The sequence below is a fragment of the Macrobrachium nipponense genome, chromosome 5 (assembly GCF_015104395.2).
Source record: "Macrobrachium nipponense isolate FS-2020 chromosome 5, ASM1510439v2, whole genome shotgun sequence".
Lineage (NCBI taxonomy): Eukaryota > Metazoa > Arthropoda > Malacostraca > Decapoda > Palaemonidae > Macrobrachium > Macrobrachium nipponense.
The window spans coordinates 126,558,621-126,586,120 of NC_061107.1; the positions used below are offsets into that span (position 1 = coordinate 126,558,621).

General features: G+C 36.6%; 1 protein-coding gene across 4 annotated transcripts in view; it reads left to right on the forward strand.

The window, feature by feature from the left end:
* The window catches only part of LOC135215626 (cytosolic phospholipase A2-like), a 184,543-nt gene that overhangs the window by 113,302 nt on the left and 43,741 nt on the right, over positions 1 to 27,500 (forward strand). The window contains exon 1 of one of the 4 annotated variants that reach the window (XM_064250538.1): positions 17,318 to 17,794. The exons of the other annotated variants lie outside the window; for them this stretch is intronic. Within the exon in view, the coding sequence (XP_064106608.1) occupies positions 17,652 to 17,794 (143 nt within the window). The 5' untranslated portion in view covers positions 17,318 to 17,651. Of the gene's footprint in view, positions 1 to 17,317; positions 17,795 to 27,500 lie in introns of those variants that run through there. 4 annotated transcript variants of the gene reach the window in all.

Here is a 27,500-nt window from a genome sequence, read left to right on the forward strand (position 1 = left end):
AATACCTGACAACAGTTCATCCAACTGAAGGAGATAAAGAAAAAAAGGCTGATATTGAATGCCAACAGAAGAGAAGACAATAACTACACTTTGGTTGTGATTGCAATAGTGAAGCAGGGCTTCATTTCAACGAGAAATGAAACGATATAAACCTAGATAAGATCTACTTATGCATTAAAAGAAATAGATGACAACTAGATGAAGGGATAAAGAGGCTGCTGTTGGTTATCAACGAAAAACAAGACAAGAACTGAACTCGAGCGTGATTGAAATATTGAAATGGAGATTAAAGCATATACAGAACCAGAAAAGAGCTGCTACGGTATTAAAAAAGAAACACATGAAACCGCTCGACTAACTGAAGGAATAAAAAAAAAGGGGCGCTGATACTGGACATTAGCAGAAGAGGAGACAAGAATTGAGCTCTGGGATGATTACATAAGTGAAACAACTCTTATCTAACGAGAAATGAAAGCAGATAGCAGCAGAAAAGATTTCGTTGTTCATTGAAATAATTAAAAAATAATATCTGCTATTGGATATTAGTAGATGAGGAGACGAGAATTGATGGCAGACACCGGAAGGCTTCTAACCTCTTTTTATATTCATCTAAGTAAGTTTATATCTAGTTTCCACATACCACTGAAAATCCCAAGTATATTCATATCCTGTGACACGGTAAACAGCTTTGTTAGGAATGTTATCTACGTCTTCAAGTTTGTTACCACACGTCATACTCGCTCCCTCCGTCAAGTAGATTTCGTCCCTATTCAAAGGTAGTCTGCAACGCATAACTTATTGGAATTGATAATGAGTAAATGACTGAGAAATAATGCATAGCTATCAAGCTTGGACGTCATCAGTAATTCAAAGTATTAGAAAAAGGGAAAGGATAGCCAGTATCCCCACCATATTTTCAATGAGGTGTTTTCATTATGTCTCTAAATTATTTCCTGAAGAAGGTGTATCCATATATTATTTCTTTATCTAGACCTGGCCTTACTGAATGTCTGCTTATGAAGATGTCCTTTGTAAAACACCAACTTTTGGATGACTAACTGCGTTAACATCATGTTACGGGGTGCTCCAGTAGCAAGAAATCATACTGGCATAAGGCCAGCTAAATCTGAAACATTTTATAATATCGTCTTGAATTTCATCATCTGTGCTGATTATCATTTGATATGTATTTTTTTAATTATCTAATTTTTGGGAAATTATTCTTTTGTATGGAGTAGATGTTATGCTAATGCGTCCTTACCTTTGAGTGGTTTTTTTCCAGTTCTCTGTGAAATGTAATTATATTATGATTGTAATCATTCTTAATAACAACGAATAATTTTCAGTTAACATTTTCTGCTTTTTATGCCTTTCATTTATCCTTCAGTTGTACTCTGTTATCTAGGGGGCAAGATATAAGCTTCCAGATTTCCAGAACTATTTTGGGGTGAAGTTTCCAACTCATGCATTTTCCTCAGTGGATAAGACTTACATAGTGTTTTTTTTAACACTGGAATAAGTAATTTTCAGGAAACTGGCCATCATCGAACGGGGTGTGTGTTCGACTGAAAACAGTTCCCAAAAAATTACTTGTGCCTTTACCGAAGTGCATTATGATAGTAATTCAAGCATTTAGGGTGGTAGCTCATGCGGAAGTGCATGGGCTAGCAACTTCATCCCAATACGCTTGCTAAAACCCGCAAGTAACGCTTATGGTAGATCTCAGATGAAGCGAAGCTGATACCATTTGCCACGTCGGTACGTAAAGCATACACATGGTCTAGACGTAGTATGTTAGGACAGGTAGATTTGCTGTAGGGCATCTAAAGCCAAAGATGGAGAGACTATAAAACAGCAACCACAAATGCCAAGGTCATAGTATACACTCAAGGTACTTCCTCCCTCTGGGCATAAAAGAAAAAAAAAAGCGTTGTCTTTCTGTGCCAATATATTTCTTTTATTGTGTGGGTGGCCAAGAGATATTTGCATGCATTTTTCCGTCGTATTATTTTGTCGACATACCGGACCAAGTAGTCCGTTGTGGGGTATTGCTGTCATTGTGCCTCATGAGGTGTACTGTAGGCATTACTTAATGTTCTTTACAGCGTCCCTTCCCCTAGCTGTCACCCATTTCATTCTTTTTACTCTACATCTGTTCAAATTCACTTTCTTCCGTCTTACTTTCCAACCTCTCCTAACATCGTTTAAGCATTATTTTCAGAACTGAAATAACGTCATAGATTCCAGTTTTTGGCCCTTGGCCTAAATTTTATATTCCAATTGCAATTCGGGACTACTTGTCTGTCGGAGTGTTGGTCTGTTAGACTAACGGAAACCTCCGAGTTCCTCGGACTTGGCGAATGTTGGACTCCAAAGTATGTCGCATTTAGGCTACACACACTATATTTTCGTGGGTTCACACGCGTCGTGGCCAGGAGATTATTCATTTCCTGTTGGGTCTTGCAAACTCGAGACGAAAGTATGTGGTAACGCATAAGCATCATTAATTAAGCAAACCAACACCTACATTCGCCTAGATACAGCAGCAATAGTCTAGTGAAATTCCCTAAATATCGGCAGGATTGTAATCATGAAAGTGCCAAAATCAGATATGCGTTCATTATGTACTAAAAGTTCCACTTCACATCATGATGATTCAGAAATTAATAAATGCGTGATTTATGCATAAGAGGAAACAAAAAAAAATGCGCAGAATGTTTTTCTCCCCGGTGGTGACCTTAGTTACGTAAGCCCATGAAACTCTTGGCCGCGGCCCATGAAATAGCCATGGTCCGGTGGTGGCCTACGTATGTTGTTGGTACTTATAGCGCTGCCAGAAGTACGATTATGGTTAACTTTAAACTAAAATAAAATAAAAACTACTGAGGTCAGAGGGCTACAGTTTGGTATGTTTAATGATTAGAGAGTGGATGATCGAGATACCAAATCGCACATCTCTAGTCTCAGTCGTTTTGAAGATCTGAGGGCGGACAGAAAAAGCGCGGAGGGACAGACAAACCGGCACAATAGTTTTCTTCTCAGCAAACTAAAATAAGGTTACAACACCGGATGGAAGATAAGATTAGGTGTCTTTGTAATACTTCATGACCGGCTTCCTGCTGTTCTTTGTAGAAAGATGTACGATTAATGTAGGGATTTAATGGGAAGGGAGCTAAAACATTTTAGTCACAACATTGTTCGAGTGAACTTTGGTGCGCAGTCCATCAGACATATCCATCAAACAAGCGCGCAAAGATACACTTGAACAAGAGATTTTATTCGGGCAATTGAAACAAACAGTTGTCCGGCCTTGAGTGCAGTGTGGTTCTCCCAAAAGCCAGATGAACGAACAGGCTTACGAAAAAGGACCGAGTGATCTCGAAGCAGAATCACAAATCTCTCTGACAAAAAAAGGGGGACAAAAAGAACGTGTCACACGAACTTGCACCGGGATATCTTATTACTTCTAGCAGTCATTGGCATTGAAGGGCCTTTTGGAACTTGAAAGGGAGGGAGGGATACAACGGCACGAAGTTTTGATGTAACCAAAAGCCGGAAATCAGTGTGCCAAGATGTTTAGTATATGATATTCGTTATAGAAAATTTCATTGCGTAACTTGTTTGAATAACGAAAAATCATTAATGTTATTTAGGTCACTAATAAATAAATTACACGTATAATAGAATGCTTTCATGAATGCTTATTAAACCGCCTTTGAAAAAGCCTGTTTAATAAGCTGATAAAATCGACATTAGTTTGACATTCAAAATTTAAGATGGCAACGACAGGAAAATAAACAAGAAAAATTACCACACACACACACACACACACACACACACACACACACACACATATATATATATATATATATATATATATATATATATATATATATATAATCACAATGAAAGCGAGCAAGAACTTTAAATAGACTAATTTCTTCTACAGTGAACTAAGACAGAGAGAATGTTATGAACAAACGGATCTCAGGAAGGTGGATGCAAACTTAGAAGTACCGTCTGAATTGAAAGTGATCCTACATCGATTTCGTGAATATTTTGGTGATGCGTTGCATGCAAAATCTAGAATAGGGGCTGCAGTTGTCATATGTATTAGTGGAAAGGGTTAACGTAATTTTGAGCACGTTGGTGGATGAGGACGGCAATCAAGAGGTGGAAAACGGAAATCTGGTGATAAGGTGACTGAGTGGATGAACAGGATTTGTAAGGAATGTCTGCATAGGTGAGAAAGAGCTCCTTTTTATAAAATCTATACGAGAATAACAATACTTAAAATACTACTGAGGTCTATGGTAGAATTTCGACTAAAAAAAGCAGGATAGATGTCATGGTTTGTAAGGGAAGAACTTTGTGGGTTAAGAAAAGGAAGAAGGTTTATGGATAAATATTTTTTATGCGACAGTTATGCAAGAAATTTGAAAGTAGATTTACTTTAAATATATAATTCTAGAAAGCAGTTATGATAAAAATTATAGGTTGTTGAGAATGTATGATACAGAAGATGAGATGTTGAGAGATGTTAAGTTTTTATGATAGGAATAAAGCATGTTAAACTATGTGAGTGCGAATGAAAGATTTGGTATAAGACAACAGTGTGCTAATCGCCATGCCTTTCAATATTGTGAACGAAATTATGTACGAGAATTCAAAGAAAAAATCAGTATACGTAGGTTCAAAATTGTGGAATACAAAAATGAATCGTGAACGGGTAGTGGAATTTTTCGTTTGCAAATAATATAGTACTGATTGTGAACGAAGAAAACTGCATAAAAAAAGTTTAAAATCGTTTGCAAGGAGACAAGATTGAAATTTGCTGAAGCAAATGATTGGTTATGAGAGTAATTGGGAGCAAATTAGAATAGTAAAGAATGCTAATATGGATGGTAGAAGGTATATTTTGGGAGTAAATATAATGGATGATGGCAAGTATCAGAATAGGAGAAACAAGAAAGGTAAAAGAGTTTTGTGAAACAGAAAACTTGGCACATCTCTAGAAACCGTCAGTGCACCTCACGGAGTGCACTGTAGGCATTACTAAAGGTTCTGTGCAGCAGTCCCTTTCGGGTCCTAGCTGCAACCACTTTCATTCCCTTTACTCTACCTCCTTCCATGTTATCTATTTTCCATCCTGTTATCCACTTTCTCCTAGCAATTATTGTTTCAATGTGCAACTGCTTTTCATCCTGTTACACCTTTCAACCTACCTACTCTCAATGTCCCTCCCAGCGCTGAATGACTTCATAGGTCCCATCGCATTGCCTTAGGCCTAAACTCTATCATCTATTCCATTCCATCCTCCAGAAACGACCAAGGTTGGAATTTCTGAAGAGACTGTGAAGCTAACGCTCCTCTATGAAAGGGAAATGGGAGACTTGGAAGCAAATGAAAGAAGAAGAAAAAGGTTGGAGGTGTTGAGGTGGATCACATGCTTGTGTATGTGGCACGAGAGGAATTGAAACTATGACATTTATAGATATGAGGACTAAGCTATGAGAAGGTTAACGTGATTGAAAGGAAAGGTATCAGTATACTGAGATGATCTGGTCGTGTGGAAAGAATAGAAGGCAAAACAAAAACAAAAAACAAAAAAAGAAAAAAAATGCGACTAAGCCGACCCATGAAACTTTCAGCCACGACCCGGTGATGACCTGTGTTGTTGCCACCTATAGCGGTGCCTGTCGCACGAACATGGCCAACTTTAACCTTCAATAACATTGATATGTTTAATGATTGCAGGGTGGATGATTAACCTACCAATTTGCAACCTTTCTATCCTCAGTGATTTTTAAGAGCTGAGGGCGGACAGGAAAAGTGCGGACGGAAAGACAAATAGCCATCACAATAGTTTTCTTTTACAGAAAACTAATAAAAAGTCAGCATAGGTTCAAGGAGGTCTGTATTCTGAAATGGTTTGGTCCCGCGAAAAGAACAGATAATAGCAGGTTAGTGAAGAGTGAATGGAAGTGTCAGCAGAGAGGGAATGAGGACGACCTACAAGGTGGCAGAAAGACGACGTGAATGAAGCTCTGAAAAGGACAGACCTTAATACTTATTAAGCGCAAAATTTCAGAGAGAAGGAGCTCTGTGGCAAAGTGTGTGTGTGTGCGTGTGTGTGTGTGTGGGCGAGTTGGATGTCCTACTGACGAGCCGTTTGTAAATACGACCACAGCCTCTAATGTTGAGGAATTTTTTCTTCTAAAGGGGTTCATACACAAGTATGCAATTATGGAGTTCATGCAAGATCCAGCAGTTAAAGTATGAAAATGATAACGTCTCGTGTGTCGTTTCCTCTGGGGTTTTTACCTGTTGGGGGAAAGATTTATCGTCCATAAAGGACATACATATATTATATATATATATATATATAATATTATATATATATATATAATATCTATATATGTATATATATATATATATATATATATATGTGTGTGTGTGTGTGTGTGTATATATATATATATATATATATATATATATATATATATATATATATATATATATATATATATATATAGATCAATATAGATAGATATATGTGTGTATATATACATTATATATATATATATAAATATATTTATAGATCAATATAGAGAGAGATAGATATGTGTATATATAAATATATATATATATATATATATATATATATATATATATATATATATATATATATTGTGACGAAGTGCCAAGTATCTGGTTGCTACACTTGCCATTCATTAATGGATACCTCACACCAGCCAGACACCTGAACCCTCATCACAGGTACTAAACGACTGAATACTCTAAAGGCAACAGTGATCCCTTAACAACTTACCAGTATTGCAGAAAATCAGACAAAGTTCATCAAAACAGGTGTGAGGTAATCTTGTAAGTAATTAAATTAATCAAAGGGCATCACTCCATCAACAACTTTAAAAGTCTAAGTATTTCCCTGATTTCAGAAGTCTAAGTACTTCCCTGGTTCTAAGTCACTTCAAGTTAATTGAAGGAAAACAGATCAATTACCACTCTATGTTTCTACCTAACATCAATACAATCAAATGCAAATATACTGGTTAGAAATGAAAACACTTATAAAAATTTTAAATACAAAAATTTATTATTAAACTCAAAATTTATAAGTGAAATTCACAATATCAGGGAATATTACTGTTACTTGAAAACAAAGTAAAGTTAATTAATTCTTGAATCAATTAAGTAGAATTAAATCAAAATTAATTTATCACAAAATTCAAGAAAATTAATTCCATCAAAATTCAAAAGTGTTTGGCAATAATTGAAATTTGGAAATTTATTCACAAGTGCTAAACAATAATGAAACTTGAAAAGAATTCTAAGTAGATGCAAATTAATTCACAAGTGTTAAATTTAATTAAATGTGTAACGATTAATTAATGAAAATAACAAAGTCAATTAAATTGTGAATGCAAATGAAAATACAGAAAAATGTGGAAATACCAAAATTTCAAAAGTATTAACCACACAGAATATAAAATAAAAAGACAGACTTCAATAAGAAAATGAATAAATGCACAAAAAATAAACAAACACAAAACACAAAAATTTGCAATGTGTAACAATGTAAATTTCACTCAAACCATTGTAACTATTAGTTATCAGTTCTCTAAACCATAGTAACCAATAGTTATTAGTTATTAGTTGCAACTAATAAAAATATAACACACTTTACTTTTTGGTATACCAATTCTCTTTCTTTGCTGCAGGCTTGTTTCACACTTTCACAAAACCAGGCGCCGTTACTCAACAATGTTTGTTCAGATTCCAAAAAAAACACTATATAACACTAAATAAACTCTAAGGAATATCAAATCTGAAATTTACAAGTTACGAGTGACCAAATAAATAAGTACGAAATCGTTACGTTACTTTAAAATCAAAAGTGCTATGTGATGGAGAGAGAGAGAGAGAGAGAGAGAGATCTGAACGCCTCGAGTATCTAAGATGTAATGGAATTCTTCTCCCTTACGGAAGCTGGACTGGGGATGACACAAAACGTTTTGGGCAATAATTCTTTCTAGAAGCTTCAAAATCTTACGCAACTTCACATACAAAATGTGTAATCTGCAAATGGCTTTGACAAAGACATACGCATATGAGACCAGTCTGTTAAAAAAAGACACGTACTCGACTCGATCGATCGAAGCAGAAGTCCCTTATCATACATGATGAAGAATCCCAAAACACAATGAAGACTCAAGGTCTCTAATCAAACATGTTGACAGATTAGGAAAGTAAACGGAAAGCTCAGAGTTCCTCTAATCTCAAGGAGAGGAAAAGTTACTGAAACAATTCTAGCTTTCAACGGACAAAGAAAATCTCTCTCTTTCTACATTCTACAATATATATATTCTTTTTATATATTATGTTATGCAAAATCTGAACACACATTTAAAACATCCTATCTCTAAGAATCTGAAAAAATGTTGCACAATCTTATACACAACATGTTATACAGTCAAAGAGGGGATATATGCATTTTGACAGTAGCAATATATAATAATATATATATATATATATATATATATATATATATGTGTGTGTGTGTGTGTGTGTGTGTGTGTGTGTATGTATATTTAGATGTACATATATATGTATATATATACATACATAGATGTGTGTTCAAACTCAACATTTTTTGTACGACTGACACAGCGACGATTAAACCCATATAAGTACATATTAACTCAAGAGGATGTTTCATAAGATAGCTTCAGCTTTGCCTGTGATTCGTTAATAAAGAACACAAACCTTCGGTTTAGTTTTTTCAAAACGTGGAAGACATGGTATTTAAGAACGGTTTTTTATTGACTGAAAAACCAAGTCTTTGAACGGAGTCATTCATGAATAAGCCTTCAGTGGCCACTAATATTGCGCCATCTTCGTTTTCATCATTGAGTACAGGAGGTCAAAGAACTTGGTAGGTGATCGGAATAGTTGAGGACCGAGACATAACCAGTCAGTATTTTGGCCATGAGACTTTTGGGATATACATCAGGATGCAAAATACTCAAGAAATTAGTGGGTTTATGAGTTTTAACAGTCCTGTTGCTAAAGCTTGGTTGATAATGTCCTATCTTGTGAGGGAATTTAGCATCTCAGACAATTTTCGTTATCCACCTGCTTATTTGGACTTATGTTTAGGGGTTGGAATTCCCGATGGTCACAGATGTAATCCATTTCCTCCTGTGGCCAATAAACACATTTAGAACTGATTATCGGTGGGTTTGAGAGTTATCTTATTTCTTCCTTCCTTTTTTAGTGTTCCACTCTTTAAAATCTCACTGTTATGCTCAAAACTTTTAACAGATTCCTCTTCTGCTGCAAGCAAAAAGGCAGCCTTTTCGCTAATGCAGTGACAAATAAAACTCGGGTGGGAGAATTCTTACTCAGATGAATGTTGACGAGAAGAATCTCATCGGCTTCCCCGTTCCTATGGACATCCAGTACAGGAGGTTGTTAGCTTTCATTTACTGTGCCAAGTTTCTCAACTGCTCTTCCCTTGTAGCGGTGCACTGTATGCATTAGTTAAGGTTCTTTGCAGCATCCCTTCGGCCGCTGGCTGCACCCCCTTACATCCCTTTTACTGTACCTCCTTTCATATTCTTTCGTCCATCTAACTTTCCACCCTCTTTTAACCTTGTTTCATAGAGGAACTGAGAGGTTTCCTCCTGTTAAACCTTTTTAACCTTTTAATCTCAATTTTCCTTTCAGCGTTGAAATACCTCATAGGTCCCAGTGCTTGGCCTTCGGCCTAAATTGTATATATTCTTTTTCTTTTCAACTACCCTTCGGTGGCAAGCTCTTAACCATGGTGAATTATACTTGAAAAGTCTACTAAAAAGAATATAAAAAGAACAGTTGAAATTGCAGCTGTTTCAGCATCTGCCATTTTCCTTTTCCACGTGCTTTCCTTCCTTGCTAACATCTAGAGAAATATGTTTACAATCAACTGATCACTTTTGCTTGGTACAGTTTTATCTTTAATAGCAACAATGAGCTCCTAACTTCCTCACAATTTTCGAAAATACACATAACTACAAGCCTTGAATCCAAGTGAGGCATAAATGGAGAAGCTTCCACCATCCATGCTAGGATTCGAACCAACTTACTTAACGTCCCAGGAAGGCTGCCCTAATCCCAAGTGCTCTTCGAAGCTTGGTGCGTTAAAGTAGGTTTACACCTCCGCACTTTTGTGTTGCAGGCTGTTACGGCGTGGGACCGCAAGAAACCGCACGAAAATTGACGCGGTGTGGAGAGAAAATGACCATTATTGGGCGGTGTGCCGCGGACCCGTGCGTGTGTTACAGGCATGTTACAGCGTGTTGCTGCGGTGACGTTGCGGTGTCTAGCACAGTGTTACGGCGTTGGTGCGGTTTTATGGTGCGTGTTGCTATGCCAGGGCACGCCCTCTTGTGGCTTTGTTACTTCGTGTAGCGGTGTGTTGCGGGTGGCTTGCGGTGTTGTTGCAGAGTACGCGCACATGTGCACAAGACACAAAATGGAACGGTGCATGATTGTTGCACATGCACCATGCCACACCGCGTCGGATATGAACGAGGGGTATATATAGAGGCCTGCCAAGCACATCCTTCATTCCACGCCCAGCCAGCATGCATTGTGGACCTCCACAGCCTCTCACCCCAAGAGACCCAGAGATTTTTGGTAGCTGTCCTGTGTCTCTGTGCAGTCTAGGTCATTGGCGGGTTGAGAAGACGTACTACAGTGCCATACCCACCTGCACAATTATGCAGAAAGGACGGCAGGGTAGGGCGGATTTGGTATCGAAAATCCTTTCCAGTAATAGCTAATGGGGTGTAACGAAGAGAAATTAAGTAAATTATAATCCTTTATGAGGTTCTTATATAATTGCCTAGAGAGTCCTGTGAAGAATGATGAAATGTATACAATTTTCGGTTGCTAGCGAATCCAATTTTATCATTTTATTTTTTTTGTCAGTTTATTCTACTTATCTTTTTTAAGGGTGAAAACTTTCCTAAGATTCCAAAAAAGCTCTGATATAAATCCATTTTGAGGGACTGCTAGCATGCTCAGCACTGCATGAAAAAGTTCCGGAAATAACTCAGTTTACAGCGTGTGGCAAGACGAGAAAAGAATGAACTTCCTCTTCATTTTTTAATGGAGAGTGAACAAAATTATTTACCTCGAGTGTTAGGTGCTTGCTTTAGCGTTTTTCCCAGTGAAAGAAGTGCATGCATCTGATTTCTGAGTGTACGAGGTAGGCTAATATATCTCCATTGTCCAGTGCTTGTTTGAAAATGGACAGTCCATTTAATTTAATGAATATCATATATTTCATTTTTAATTTGTCAGTTTTATTTAACAGATTCTTGAAATCGTTGATTCTTGCATCATATTACCGTTCCATACAGGTTCCTTTGAGAGAGAGAGAGAGAGAGAGAGAGAGGAGAGAGAGAGGGAATGAGAGAGAATACGGTAATAACAGGAGGCTAAATCTTTGATCATGACATATTTATATTGCATATTCGTGTGTAGGATGGATATATATATATATATATTATATATATATATATATATATATATGTCCATCCTACACACGAATATGCAATATAAATATGTCATGATCAAAGATTTAGCCTTCCTGTTATTACCGTATTCTCTTTCATTCTCGCTCTCTCTCTCTCTCTCTCTCTCTCTCTCTCTCTCTCTCTCAAAGGAACCTGTATGGAACGGTAATATGATGCAAGAATCAACGATTTCAAGAATCTGTTAAATAAAATTGACAAATCAAAAATAAAATTTATGATATTCATTAAATTAAATGGACTGTCCATTTTCAAACTAGCCCTGGACAATGGAGATATATTAGCTTACCTCGGCAACCTTCCTTCCAATCAACCTAGGGAGGCGCCGTAACACGCTGCACGCCCCGCAACATGTGCGCGCCATGTATTAATCGTGTATGAGGGCGTCATAAGGGCACCGCACGCCGCCTTAACATCACGCCGTAACACTCCCGCACGGGAGATAAGAACCCGCACCACACCACACACCGCATGTGGTGCGGTGTGGCCGGTTTCGTGCGACTTCATTAGGCCGCCAGACGCCGCGCAGAAATTTGAAAAGTTTTAAAATCCTGGCGGCGCCGTGCGATTTTAACTGTCCGCGCCAGCCACCGCCAGCGGCGTGGTGTGCTTTTGGTGTGCTTTCGTGCGGTTTCTTGCAGTCCCACGCCGTAACAGCCCGCAACACAAAAGTGCGGAGGTGTAAACCTACCTTAACGCACCAAGCTGCGAAGAGCACTTGGGATTAGGGCAGCCTTCCTGGGACGTTAAGTAAGTTGGTTCGAATCCTAGCATGGAGGGTGGAAGCTTCTCCATTTATGCCTCACTTGGATTCAAGGCTTGTAGTTATAAGTATTTTCGAAAATTGCCCTGAAATCTCCGCCAAAAGTGGTGAAAGTTTCTTCATTTATTCCCCGCACGGACTCAACGCCTGTATTGATGAATGTATAGAAAGAGCGCGAGGTAGTCGAGAAATTAAGAGGCCTTTGTGTTTTGTTTTTGTTTTTTTTTAGTATGAGGAAAACAGAGAAGATGGATGTAGCAGAAATGAGAATGTTGAGATGGATGTCGGGAGTAACAAGGGAAGATAGGATTAGAAATGAGTATGTAAGAGGATCGTCAAAGGTAGCTGAAATATCAAAGAAAATACAGGAGGGAAGACTTCGATAGTATGGACACCTGTTACGAAGAGAGGAACATCATGTTGGAAGACATACGATGGAAATGGAAGTGCGGGGTAGAAGAAAGAAGGGAAGACCAAGAAAGAGTTGGCGTGATTGTGTAGGGGGAGATATGTTAAGGAAAGGCATTAACGAGAACGATCCACAGGACAGAAATCGAGGGAGACGACTCATTCACAACGGCGACCCCATATAAAAATGAGTTAAAGCTGGGAAGAAGAAGAAGAATTAGTCGACACAAACATTTTAAATACCGACAGGATGTTACTTGTTTCTTAGTTACTTCCAAGAATGACAGCTGTTATTCTAGGTACTACATATCGTCTTCATGAATGATCCTTTTGTACAGATGACAATGATGAGTTTTTTTTATCACTTTTGGAAGGAAATGCGGTTGAATTACTCTTTGACTGGGTGACAGAATTGATAAACTGCAGGACATAACTTACTTTCTCTCTCTCTCTCTCTCTCTCTCTCTCTCTCTCTCTCTCTCTCTCTCTTTCTTCATGGTTCTGGCAATGCGTTTAGAAGTATTCTCTGCTCACTACTGAGAAACCCGTATTCGATCCCCAGAACCGAACGAGGAAAAGAACAGCATGGGCGAATCTCCTTGCAGGTCATAACAGTTTTGAAGAAGAGAGAAAAAGAAGAGTTGGAAAAAACAGCAGTTGTGAGTTATTAGCGCCCCTTTACAATATACAACATCATACCATAATTAAAACTGGATGTCCTCGACGAGGTAATATTCACTCCATTTAGTAGAACTCTCTCTCTCTCTCTCTCTCTCTCTCTCTCTCTCTTTATTTTGGTAATATTTTGTTATTCTTCGATACAGTTTTCTACACAGCCATCTGGACCTTTATTTGCTGCTATTTCCTGTACATTGTTTTCATAGCAAATGATTCTTGGCTCATTGTGGCTCTTTGTTGAGTTTTAAAGTGACGGAAGATGGACCTTTGCTTTCTGTGGTGCTGTTGATGTCTCCGAAGACTTTCGGTTATGAAAACTGGTTATCTCAGACGGAGGGATTTACAGTCTCGTGCGAGGCCTTTAATATGCATTCCGCGGTCGTCCTCTTGTCTTTTTTGTATTTAAGTCTGCGGCAAGCGGTTACAAGTCCTTATTACAGGGGAGGGATCAGAACAGGTTTGGCAGCTGGTAATTCTTGCTTCACTATAATATATATATATATATATATATATATATATAGAGTATAGATATATAGTCCTATAGCATATATATACATCAATATATATATATATACAATATATATATATATATATTACATTTTAATATATATAAAATATTATCTATATATATATATATATATATATATATTATATATATATATATAATATATATATATATATATATATATATATATATATATATATATATATATGTATATATATATACTATACATATATATATATATTTATATATATATGTATATATATATATATATATATATATATCATACATACGCATATATATAAATGCATATATTTATATATGTCTATATATGTATATGTCTGTGTTTACCTTGTAGTATGGTAACTGGTCAATGGAAAGTCGTAGGTCACAACCCGGGGAGTAGGCTATGAAAGCTGACCCGGTGGCATATTCGTGACCTATTATAACTTGGCTTATGGGAGAAATTAGGACCAATCAGCGTTCAGAATTCGCTTGAGTTAATGACGTCACTATCTTAGCATTCATTCTTACTGTTGCATGATAGTTATCCCTAGATATGAATATTTCTATTATTCTTAAAAAACAATTTTTGTTGACTAAAAATAACGCATTTATAAAAATCTATTTTAATGCATAATGAAAACTGATGAAGTATAACACTTTGTATGTAGTTTGTATGATTCGTTGCACGGTTCTCGACTATCATATTCGGTTTGTAAACAAACAGACGATTATTATTATTAATGTACCACTTTATTTACGGCAACTTGTAAGTTTTTAGACGTTAACGACATTAGATGAGTAAATCGCTAGGCTATATCAAAATCTTTTCGATAAATCGTAGGGCCATAGGCCTGCCATTGAATTATTTATATTCTACCGTAGGCCTACTCACTCGAGACGTTGCAACCTTCTTATGGCCATGCTGTAATTTATGGAATCGAAAGATGTGGCAATTTGGTGAAAAAATAAATAGTTCTATCATTTCTGGATGAGCAGCCATAGGGATGAATGTCTGACTTTTTTTTTTTCTTTCATTGAGTTACCCTAGACAAAATCCACAGGCCTACACAAAATCTGTCCCATCATTTCCCCAAAATTCCTTGGGGTTATGGGGTCATAACATGATTAGGATGTCACATCCCTTTCATTGGGGTCCACCTATAGCCTAATTGAGAAAGGATGTTAAAACTGCATTATATACTGCATATATTGCACAGAGATCTATTAGGAATAAATAATTATACGTGTGCTCTGAAACAAGAACTAAATCATCATGACAAAGGCTCCCTCATAAGTGCAGGTAGTAATTGCAGTCAAATACACTTTTAGACAAAAGAATATATACATATATACATATATATGTGTGTGTGTGTGTGTGTGTGTGTGTGTGTGTGTGACGTAAACTTTGATTTTCCATAACGAGTAAAAATGAGTCTTTTTACTGTAATACAACATTATATGAAGATAAAAGCCCCATAAAACACTATTTTAACGTTAAAATGGTGTTTTATGGGCCTTTTATCTTCATATTATACTGTTGCATTACAGTAAAACGACTTTCAATTTTGCCCATCATGGAATATCAAAGTTTACGTCAGATTTGCAGCTTAAACCCAGCCATCAAGCGCGCGCGCGCACGCAAACACACACACACACACACACATATATATATATATATATATATATATATATATATATATATATATATATATATTGTATGTTAAAGGGCCATTATCACAAGAAATCAAACTATCACCGTTAAATACAGGGGAAACGTTATTATGTGAAAAATATGTTAAAGGTCTTGAACATTGCTTGGTAATGAAATTCCAAGGCTGCAGCATATTTGAAATTAGTGTTTTAAGAAATAAATAAGACAGGTCTGTCATCTCAATCCCATTACAAGTTGCCAGGCAATTAAGTAATCTTGGTATCCATATCTCTACTTGATATAGATTGAAAAAATCTGTGTGAGAGTTTTTATACAAATTAACATAATAATTTTTGTGTATGCAAGCAGGTTATGATCTTTTTAATTATATATATATATATATTATATATATATATATATATATATATATATATATATATATATATAGTATGTATGTATGTATGTATGTATATGCGTCTATGTATGTACATACATTATTGTCAGAATGAGTTTGGGTTTCAAATGAAAACGAAGGCATGACACAGCTGACCGAAGGGGAAGCTCAAGTAAACATACTTCATATGAGCGTGAATTAACAGACAAAGAGGATTTATTTAAGCTTTTGTTGGTGTGTGTGTGTGTGTGTGTGTGTGTGTGTGTGTGACTACGCATTTGCATTAGTGACAAAAACAAACCTTACTAGCTTTGGCATTGTGGTCAGGAAAAGAAAATTGTAGGATTAATGCAAAGGGCAAAGCAAAGGTCAAATTGCTTTGAAGAGAACTGTCAACAGCATATAGTTTACAAGTAGAGAGGAAGGTAAAGGCTCAAATAGTTAGAATTATCTCGATGAATGATATACCAATATCAAATAATTACTTTGAGTTCTCAGGCGTCACGGAAATCCCGACTTGATCATTATTACGTGCATCTGTTCTGAGAAATACATATCTAAGAGAGAGAGAGAGAGATCCGGCGCTTTTTCACTTGTTTGCATTTGCATGAATTAATTCAGTATATTTCATCAGCACTATGCAACTTACCTTTTGTTCTGTACGACAATTTCTCTGTAATGGTTCTATCTTAACAGTGCGATGCGGGGTCATATTTCGTAACTGAAGACTTTCTGATATCCCCTTTATTCTACATATGCTGCGTCAATGCACTTCTCATCTATAAAGACTTTTTTTTTTTTCTTTTACTAGACCTGATATTGCATAATACCTGCTGTCCTCGATACTGCACTCTTGGTATATGGCGATTGCTATATTTTATGTTCGTACTTGGACAAACTGATGTCACTAAAGACTTGGACGTTTACACAGCTCATGCTCGTAATGATTCTGACTGAAGTTGTGAATATGTCTTTCGTTTGTTCATGAATACTTGGGGTAATACCGGAATATGTTGTAATTAAGATTATAGCACAACTGGCAACTCTCTAGGTCAACTGATATGTTGCCAATTTGTTTAATTTTACCATAATAAAGCTGTAGAGGTAATCAAACCCGCTATTCAGCTGAATAAAAAGCTTGATAAGGGTAAATAAAATTAATATATATGACTCATATAATCTCAAGATCAAATTATTACTTACAATTAAATGAAGAATTTAATTTCGAGGGACATTCCCATCGAGCAGTTTCCGGCAACGGTTGAACGAGTTGCCAAAAGAGAAGAGCGGCGACTGGCCAGATCACACACCATTCTCTCGCGACTCCTAACGCGCTTGGTTGTGCGCCTGTAACAGGTCGCCAAACCCTAGACGGGCAGCACTTTAACTGTGATAGTAGTTTTATAACAGCTGTTGTCGTAAATTCTTACTTCTAAGTTTGATTTAATATCACTTGTGTTTTGATGTAACTGTGATAAAGCCGAATTGCAGCGTATTCCATTAGTGGTGTATCTACGAAGACACGTTTACTAGACGCTTTCATTCTCCAGCTCATTTCAATTGTAGTAAATAGAAGTGACAGTGACGTTTATCTCTGGCCGCACATACTAGATAAGTAAACGCTACTTAAATTAGGATATTAGGAGATGGTATTTAACGAAGGCGGTCAGGAGAATTTGAGTGACATCATGAATTCCCGTGGAAAGAGCAAACCTGCTAACCTACACCTTAAGTTTCATGCGCCTGACATCCTCAGGAGGAGATCTACCAGCACCATGTGGGACGCAGCGTATGTATATCAACGTTGTGTTATCTCTTTTCAGATTTGACACCTCGGCTCTCTCTCTCTCTCTCTCTCTCTCTCTCTCTCTCTCTCTCTCTCTCTCTCTCTCTCTCGTTGTGCTTCTTTTATTGCGGCCTGTTTCGGTCTTATCACTAAACTCTCTCTCTCGGATGAACTAATATAAGTCTTTGAAACATCCTAATCCTTGCAACTCTCTCTCTCTCTCTCTCTCTCTCTCTGTTAACTATTCAGATGTATACCTACGCCCATGCATACTAACTCTCCCTTACATCAACCTTTACCTCCTTCTGTTGAAAACGAGTTGTGTGGAATCGTGTAATAGTAAAATGTGTTTTTTTTTTTTTTTCTGTGACAGAAATCCCCGACACTGTTCAGGTTGGTTATTCTTAGTAATTTAATAAGAGATCACCAAACTATTTTGTGTGATGACCTGATTCGAGTAGAATATTGCTGAAGTCGAATACTTTTATTATACTCAGATGTACCGGCGTATTGAGGGATGGGGTTACAGTGACAAACTGATAATCTAAATATAATTTCATTGATGCACGAATTAAGGAACGACTGATCATATCCACACGGATGATTCTCAAACTAAAGTACACTGACTGAAATGATAAGAAAAATCCCTAAAGGATTCTAAACGTTAGACTTAGGAAGCTATTGATAGAAATGTAGACCGAAAGGATCATCCCCCACGCCCCATCAGTTGATTCTTAATCCTCGCTAAACAGTTTACTTTAAAGTAATGTTATTTGCCAAACAAATGATAATTGAGACCCTGGAGATCATCCAGCCTGTGCTCTGTTTACGTTTATAAATGGTGCCCGAGAGAAGTTATTGCCTCACTGGCATTGCATGCCTCGGAACCCCTAGTCTATTCAGCTCCAGCGAAGAAAGTTGAGTGAATGTGTTCCCGCTGAGACGTAGAGAGGGGGGGGGGGGGAGAGAGAAAGGGGCGGGGTAAAAAATGAAGGTCATTTAGCCATGATGACTGTACCATTAAAGGATCTCTCTCTCTCTCTCTCTCTCTCTCTCTCTCTCTCTCTCTCTTTCAGACCCAGTTGAGCATTAGAAACTATTTAAACTGTTAAAGAAAACCGGGAGTGTTTTCTCCCTCTTTCAGTTACTACAAGTATCCGACATCTTAGAAAAACTCGAATCGCATGAATGAATGACATTGAAAAGAGAAATGAAGCACAACTGGGATGAGGATAGAGGATGGATAAGAGAGAGTAGGGTATAGTATAGGAGAGAAAATGAAGTATGGATGGGGGAGAGTAGGGTACTATGAGAATAACAGTGAATTATAGCAGAAGGTAGGATTATGGGCACACAGACCCGAATTTAGATAGGAATGATGATGACACCGAGAGTCCTAATCATCCTGTTAAGAGAGTTGAACTAACCCTCAGAATTATTGCACATGTCTTTTCTACACGCTTTCCTCTGTCCGAATCGTATGCCCTTTCAGTTCTCAGCTAAGTCACTATGGATGTGGTTACTAGCCCCTCGACTTTTTTCTTAACCCCACTCGTTGCTTATGGGTAGGTCAGGAGCGATTGACGGATTTCTCAAATAAGTGCTCAGCATTGCGCCACTCAGTAAAAGCATCGCTTTCATTGTGTAGTGGGTCTCCACATCTATATATACATACATATATATATAATATATATATATATATATATATATATATATATATATATATGTGTGTGTGTGTGTGTGTGTGTGTGTGTGTGTGTGTGTGTTTTGTGTTACTACACAAGTAGTGGGTCTCTACATCTACATATATATATATATATATATATATATATATATATATATATATATATTATACATATATATATAAATATATATATATTTATATATATATATATTACATGTGTGTGTATGTGTGTGTGTTTTGTGTTACTATACAAACACACACGTGTATTAACACTGTCTTTGACTCACAAATTTGAAAGGTTTTCATCTGTTTTCAAGCAAACTGTTCCCTGTAACGTATATAGTACCAAGCTCTAATTGTAACCTTCGCACACTGCGCCAAATTCTGGGTGTGCGCGTGTATGTGCGTAGGTCTTCTTGGAAAAGGGATGAAAAGAAAACGCATTTAAAAACTGTTCTTATCACCAGTGAGATAATGCGGACTCATTCCTTACTAAGGGGAAATTCCTGGCTGCCTTTGGGAAAGGTTCGTAGGTCCGTCTCCAATAAAAAAAAATAAAAAATCTTTTTCCAAGCACATTAAGTTTAGATCTTGCAGCCAAGTGGCTCGTGTATCTAGTATAGCCGGAGTGAGAAGGCGGTTTAGGAGAGATTAGATAATCCCTCGACTTGGACGTGGTTCGAATTCCGCGGCAATCACTTGGATCCCTACCCAGATAACTGCATTTCGTTGTTACGTCAGGGCATTATTCGATAGAGCAGTCAATGCAATATATACAAATCAAATGATAAATGTAGTATTTCTTGTCTAATAAGTTGAGAGAAATGGATTGTTTTCAAAATTTACAGTTGACGGCAAATAATGTATATATTTTAAAATACCCGGTAAATGATGTAGATTATTTAGAATTGCCGGTAAATAATGTACTAGATTATTTGGAGTTATCGGAAAAGATGTACATATTTTAAAATCATCGATAAATAATGTAAACAATTTAGAATCACCGGCAAATAATGTAGATAATGTAGAAATACCGGTGAACGATGTTGGCAATTTAAAATTACCGGTAAATAAACCAGATAATTTGAAATTACCGGCAAACTGAAAGAAACGCACCACTAAATTGTGAAGCTCAAGACCTCATTCAGGTATAATGTATATGCTATACTTGAATCAGGGCCTTACACAATAAAGGAAGATCTTACACGACACAGTAGCCTAGGTTTATCCTATGACGGGAAGAACTCGTCTTTTACAACCTTTCAGCACTGGTTTACGATCTCGAAACAACGAGTTGTGTCAACAAACAAGCGAGTCGAGATAAGACCTGCCAATGCCAATTTCATTAGAGGTTGGTTGTAACAGTCAACCGGAGCGCAGGTGCTTATACCATTGTACACATAATTTCCGATCCCTCGCATAGTTGTTGGCTTCGTCATGGAGGCTGTTCGGACACGAAATCGTTCAGTTTGAAAACATATCACTGTTGCCAGAAACGGCATGTTTGAGATGATGTAAAAATGGACTTAGATTTCCCCGTTTTCTTGTTCTTCTTCCTCCTGTCGTCATTATTACGAATGCAATTGCCATTTTAAGAACCGTGAATGCCCATGTAAAGAGTATCGCGTATTTAACAGTTCACGTCAGGGGAAACATTTTTAACTAGACATTTTACAGAAGTTGATATCTAACGTTTCGCTGTATCATTCATGAAATTCTTGAGAGAATGACGTCAGATTCCGCCGAGACGTTTCCTGACCTTTCTTGTGGTATTTTCAGTCAAGAAAAACTGTTTAGCAATGGAAACTATATTTTTAGAGTAACAAAGCTGGAAGAGGACGTTGCTATGCGGATCAGTAGTTGGTGTTGTGTCATTTTCTTTACAGGTGATTAGTTGAGATTAAACTTACAATGTCCTGGCACGGACTCTTGCTTCTAGAGCATCCCACGAGGATGGTCACAGAGCGTGCCTACCTAGTTTATGTTGAATTTCTCTCTCTCTCTCTCTCTCTCTCTCTCTCTCTCTCTCTCTCTCTCTCTCTCTCTCTCTCTCTTCACTCCGTTTACTGTAACTCCTTTCATAGTCTTTCTTCCATCTTAATTCCGACCCTCTTCTAACACTTGTTCAAGTCAACTGCGAGGTTGCATCCTGTTACACCTTTTGTAACCTTTTACTCTTCATTTTCCTTTCAGCGCTGAATGACCTCTTAGGTCCCAGCTCTTGGACTTGGGCCAAACTTATATATTTTATTCCATCCCACATACACATGTATGACGTAACAACCAGAGAGAGTTACTATCAGCATCAAATGCGACTTGTAACAGAATTTATTTGTTGAAATAATGACAGCGAAACTCAAGAATATCATCATGGTTTATTTTTGTAGGCCTTCATTCTGTCCATCAAGGAATGACCCTTCCTTTTCACTTGTACTTATGTGCAGGTACCTGGAATGACTAGTTCTTTCATGCCATTAACCTTTTTCAATAGACGTCACATTCATTTTTTTCTTCGTTGCCTCAAAGCTTTCGCATCCTTTTAGTTCTGGGGAAAACTTCTGAAAAGATCAAGTCATGTATAATTATTTTTTTTTTTTTAAATCTTGCAGGTAATTGATTTATTTGTGTGTTCTGTGGTAGAATTCTCGGACAGAGCTTTCCTAGATAGTGATCACTGGCAAAGTTCGGGTTAAAACCTATGAGGATCACTATCTAGGAAAGATCCGAATTCTATAGTAGGTTAAACATTTGTGACGTTACAACTCTCTCCATACCTATAGATTTCACATGATTCAACTTTATACTCTTTATCAACGAAGAACGCTATAGGCAGTGATTATAATGCGCACATTTATAATTAGTATACATCTTTGTTTCATGCTGAGCAGGAGGTCTCTTTACAAGCGAAGGAATATAAAAGCGCCGGAAATGTCCAAATACCGAGAGTCTACTGTAGTATAGGTATCTTATCTTTCAGTATACTGCGATACGACACTCATCCCAGTCAATGTTCGTCAGTTGATTAGTATGCTACCCTCATACGGATTTGACCACTCAGCGTACGTAAGACGGTAGCGTACGATGACAATTAATTTTGAAATAGATCAGCGGGTCTGTATTTCCTTTCTTATATCGGATTTGAAAGGAGGTTACACATTTTGTTTTTTTTTTTCTTTCTTTTTTTATCTACCTAACAATCGTGAGCGCGTGTTGAGACAACTAAGCGGTGTCACACTTCTTTATCTTTTACATCATACAGTTCATATATATATATATAAATATATGTATGTATGTATGTATGTATGTATATATATACTTTATATATTATATATATATATATATATATATATATATATATATAGATCATATATATAAGTCATATCACATTACCATGATTTATATACATACATCGGGCGGTGGCGGTGTGGTCTAAGGCTTCACTGTGCACCCTGGATTTGTTGGTGTCGATGGTTCGCGCCCATGAGCCGACAAATCTCTTATCGACTAAAAAATTCCCCTTAGGTTACAAAACCATATATGAAAATATATTATTGCGAGGTAGAGCGAATGAGATATTAAAGGACATTTGTAGCTCGATGTATGTATATATATATATATATATATATATATATATAATATAATATATATATATGTGTGTGGTGTGTGTGTGTGTTTGTGTTTTTATATACATAAGGATATATATATATAATATATATATATATATATATATATATATATATATATATATATGTATATATTTATTTTTTTATTTATATATATATATATATATATATATATATATATATATATACTATATATATATATATACTATATGTATATAATATACATATACTATATACTATTTATTTGTACTTCAGATATTACCAATTGTGTACGTAGTAGGTATGCGCATGTGGTTAGATATATGTATTTAGTCGTATGTATATATTCTGTACAAAAATGTGCGTACTTTGCTTTGTACGAATATGGATCAGAAATGCAGTCCGTCTAGACAAAGTTTCTATAGCAGTGAATCCTAGATAGGTGGTTCGGTGCAAGTAAACCTAAATTGCAGGAAAAAAAAGTCGAGATATATATATATCGTTTTCATGACGTCACTCTCGATTAAGGCAGCATCAGCGGAGGTTCAAATCGCTTTTGGCGGAAGTCGATGATGGAGCTTTACCTGTCATCTCTTTTAATGGGCTTAATCCACTGACAGATTTTCTTGTTGAAATGATGATACCAAGTAAATCCCCCTTTTTATAGTCATCGTTGCTTGCTATTTCTGTACATAGGCAAGCAGCTTTTTATTTATATATTTTTTATTTTATTTTTTTTTTTTTTTTTTTTTTTGCTACTACCAAATAAATTACGCTGCTTGCTTATGTACAGAAATAGGTGGGGGCAAGCACTTGATCTATAAAAACAGGGGGGGAAAAATTTGGGGATTTACTTAATGATGGACTATAAAAAGGGGGATTTACTAATGATGACTATAAAAAGGAGGATTTACTAATGATGACTATAAAAAGGAGGATTTACTAATGATGACTATAAAAAGGAGGATTTACTAATGGTGACTATAAAAAGGAGGATTTACTAATGATGACTATAAAAGGGGCGATTTACAATGATAACTATAAAAAGGAAATCCATTAGTGGTTTAAACCCATTAGGAGAGATGACAGGTAATGCTCCATCATCGACTTTCGCGAAAAGCGAAAATTCGCAGGAGTTGTAAGGAAGGTCGTATTTACTTACTGTCTGTTGTGTGCATTGTGGAGTGTTACCTCTTCTTTAAGTATTCTTGGCTTTACTTCTACCAAATTGTCTTTTGTGAAATAGCCAGCGAAGTGATTTGTGAGATGCTCAGTTGCCTTCAAATGAGAAATTATTTCAGCGTCCTTTAGTCAAAATGAGGTCATTAAACATCAAACCTATGAAGGTAGTTGTCAATGTTAAGCTATACATGCCATCTGCATTTACAGAAGCCAGTTTTCCTTTCTAGAAGCTCGACGGAATAGATTACCCACTGTCCTTGCCCAGAGCGTTAGGAGACGAAACCACAGACTAAAAAAAAAAAAAAAAAAAAAAAACATAGTGACTCCAGAATCAAAAGAAAGACTACAAAGCGACTCTAGAATCATCAAAAGAAAGGCTGCAAAATTACTCCAGGATAAAAAAAAATACTACAAAGTGAATCCAGAATTAAGAGCAACACTACAAAATGACTCCAGAATCAAAAGAAAGACTACAAATGGACTCCAGAATCAAAAGAAAGACTACGAAGGGACTCCAGCATCAAAAGATACTCTGATTACAGAGTAAGCCTGGAATCAAAAGAAAGACTACCGAGGGACAGCAGAATCAAAAGAAATACTACAGAGTAACTTTAGAATCAAAAGAATGACCACAGAGTAATTCCAGAATCAAAAGAAATACTACAGAGTGACTCCAAAAAAAGACTACATAGTGACTGCAGAATCAAAAGATATACTACAGAGTAACTTTAGATTTAAAAGAAAGACTACAGAGTTACTCCAGAATCAAAACAAAGACTTACAGAAGTGGACTCCAAAAAAAGACTACATAGTGACTGCAGAATCAAAAGATATACTACAGAGTAACTTTAGAATCAAAACAAAGACCACTAAGTGACTCCCATTGACTGAAAGCTTTTTCTTTAAATTTTTCCAGTCTGCTAACGAAGACGTACTTGCTCTTCAGACAAAATTACTAAGAGTAATTACAACAATACTTTTTTTTGATGACCTTAGTTGTTATTTCGTATCATTTGTCATATTTGCTCCTTTCAACTTTGTTTTCCATTATTCTATATGTGGGTGTTTGCCACATGACAAATTTTCTAAAGCCTATAGCTTTGCCATAGCCTTTGAATTATGGCTTTCCAAAAGTTGAGCCTTGAAAAGTCTTGATCATTCACCGGGCTTAATTCAGCAACTAAGTTTCATGACAGCCACCATTTCGTTCGAAACTGGCAATAGCTGCTAGCCAATTTACCAACCGACGAAGTTTACGGAATAGCACGCAACAGGGATGTCTGATTCTTGAAATGTTAAATAAACAAATCTTAATTGGTGAAGCTGAAACTTTCTCTATCGATAGTAACTAAAAAGTAAGAATTTTTCATAGATTGATGACTGAAAGAGCTGTAATCATCACCGAAAAGTATCCGTATGAAAAATTATGTATTTTGTATACATGCATTCATATAAAAGTGTGCGTGTGTACACTGGAGTCATTTAAAAATTGGCACCACCTCAAATTTTCATGCCTGTGACGACAGCCTTCAGGTGGACAATTTTCATAATTTGTTGAGACAGGGCCAAATTGTAACCTGCCAGAGCAAACATGGTGCAGCGCAAAGCCTCGGGTAAAACCAGTCTGCAGATAATGTTTGAAATTGATTTATTGCTGAATCGTAATATATACACATGCAAAATGAGTCGGTGAATGGGTAACTGTGTAAAACTTAGTCATAACTCTGCCTTTTATGGTGCTAAATTGTGGTACAGCAGGTGAAAAGAAAATTTTAGTCTTATTACTACTCAGGTTGTGCACCATCGACTTGGAATTTTTCGAAGCCTTAAAAATGAAAAAGGACATAATCGAGACAAAGTAAATTGTGTTATATGGATGGATTTCGTAAAGTACTCATTCCTAGAGGCCTTCCATAGCCCCGTATGACAAGAGCAAATTCATTGGTCTTGGCTGGAAGCTGATGTGGGAAAATCATTCTTTATTTTTTTTTATTTATGAGCTTTTATTAAAAGTAGTTTGGCTAAACTCTCTTCCCTGGGCGTTTTTAGTTTTGGAGCAATCTGCATCTTACTGTTTCATCAGTGATTATTAAATGAGCCTGGTTTTGTATTACAGGTCTTGCAGCCATTGATTGTTGTTGAACACCACAGTAGTCTTGCGTTGTTCATTTGGATCAACCACTCCCAACTTTCTTTTCTTCAGTCTTCGGTATATATACACCACCCAGTTCCGTCTCTTTGTCATTTTTTACCACGAAGACCTTTCCGTAGGGGGTTAGTGCCGTTAGTGCCCCTCACGTAGTCCACTGAAAGTGTTACTCAAGGTTGTCTCTTCGGCACCTTTGCTGCAGTTACTCCTTTAGGGGTTATTTAGCCTCCTTTCTCACTTCCTTTCTTTTATCTTGATGTCCAGAGTCTGACTATGACCTCAGGGTGCGAGCTGGAGTTTTCACCTTTAGACCCTTGTGCGTCGTTTTGTGTATTTTCTGGATCTCTTGTTCACTGTCTTTAGCACTAAAGGTGCCCAATTCTTGGCTTTATCACCTAATTCCCATAAAGCAATTCAACCACAAAGATATTGCACATAGTCTATGAATACATCGGTCAAGATGGAATGGACTCTGAACTTCTCAATTCCCTGGGGTGGAAACGTTTTCAAAAATGTCAGGGAATCAAGGAGTTAGTGTACATTGAATGTCAGTTCTTTCATTTGCATGGATCTGATGAGTGTGACCTGTAGATTTCAAATTATTGCATGGATACAAAGTCACTGCCTATGTTTCTTTGGCTGAAAGTGGATTTATAACAATTAGGGTATGAACAAATTCATAAATTGGGTTCTCTGACTGGAAATTAATAATGGATTTGGAAATAAAAGAAAAGAGGTGTTAAGATATGATTTTGATATATCTCACTAATATCTATAAGATACGTTATAATTACATCCCAAATACCATATGATGTATGTCGCTGTGAGTCAAGGAAGCCGGTTCGATCGTGATAAACCTTCCTTATGTAATATGTTCATGTGTATCCTTTAAGATTTGTAGCATAAGCATCCATGTATATGTACCATATTGATTTTATGGATGTTTAAGTGAATGTATAGCCAAAGCATGGCAGAATTAATTTAGGTTCATTTTTCCTCGGTAAGAGTAAGAAGATATGTGTTTGCGTTATCTGTGTACTGTTTATGAAATTTACTTTTGTACAAAAAATACCATTTCATTGCTGCATATCA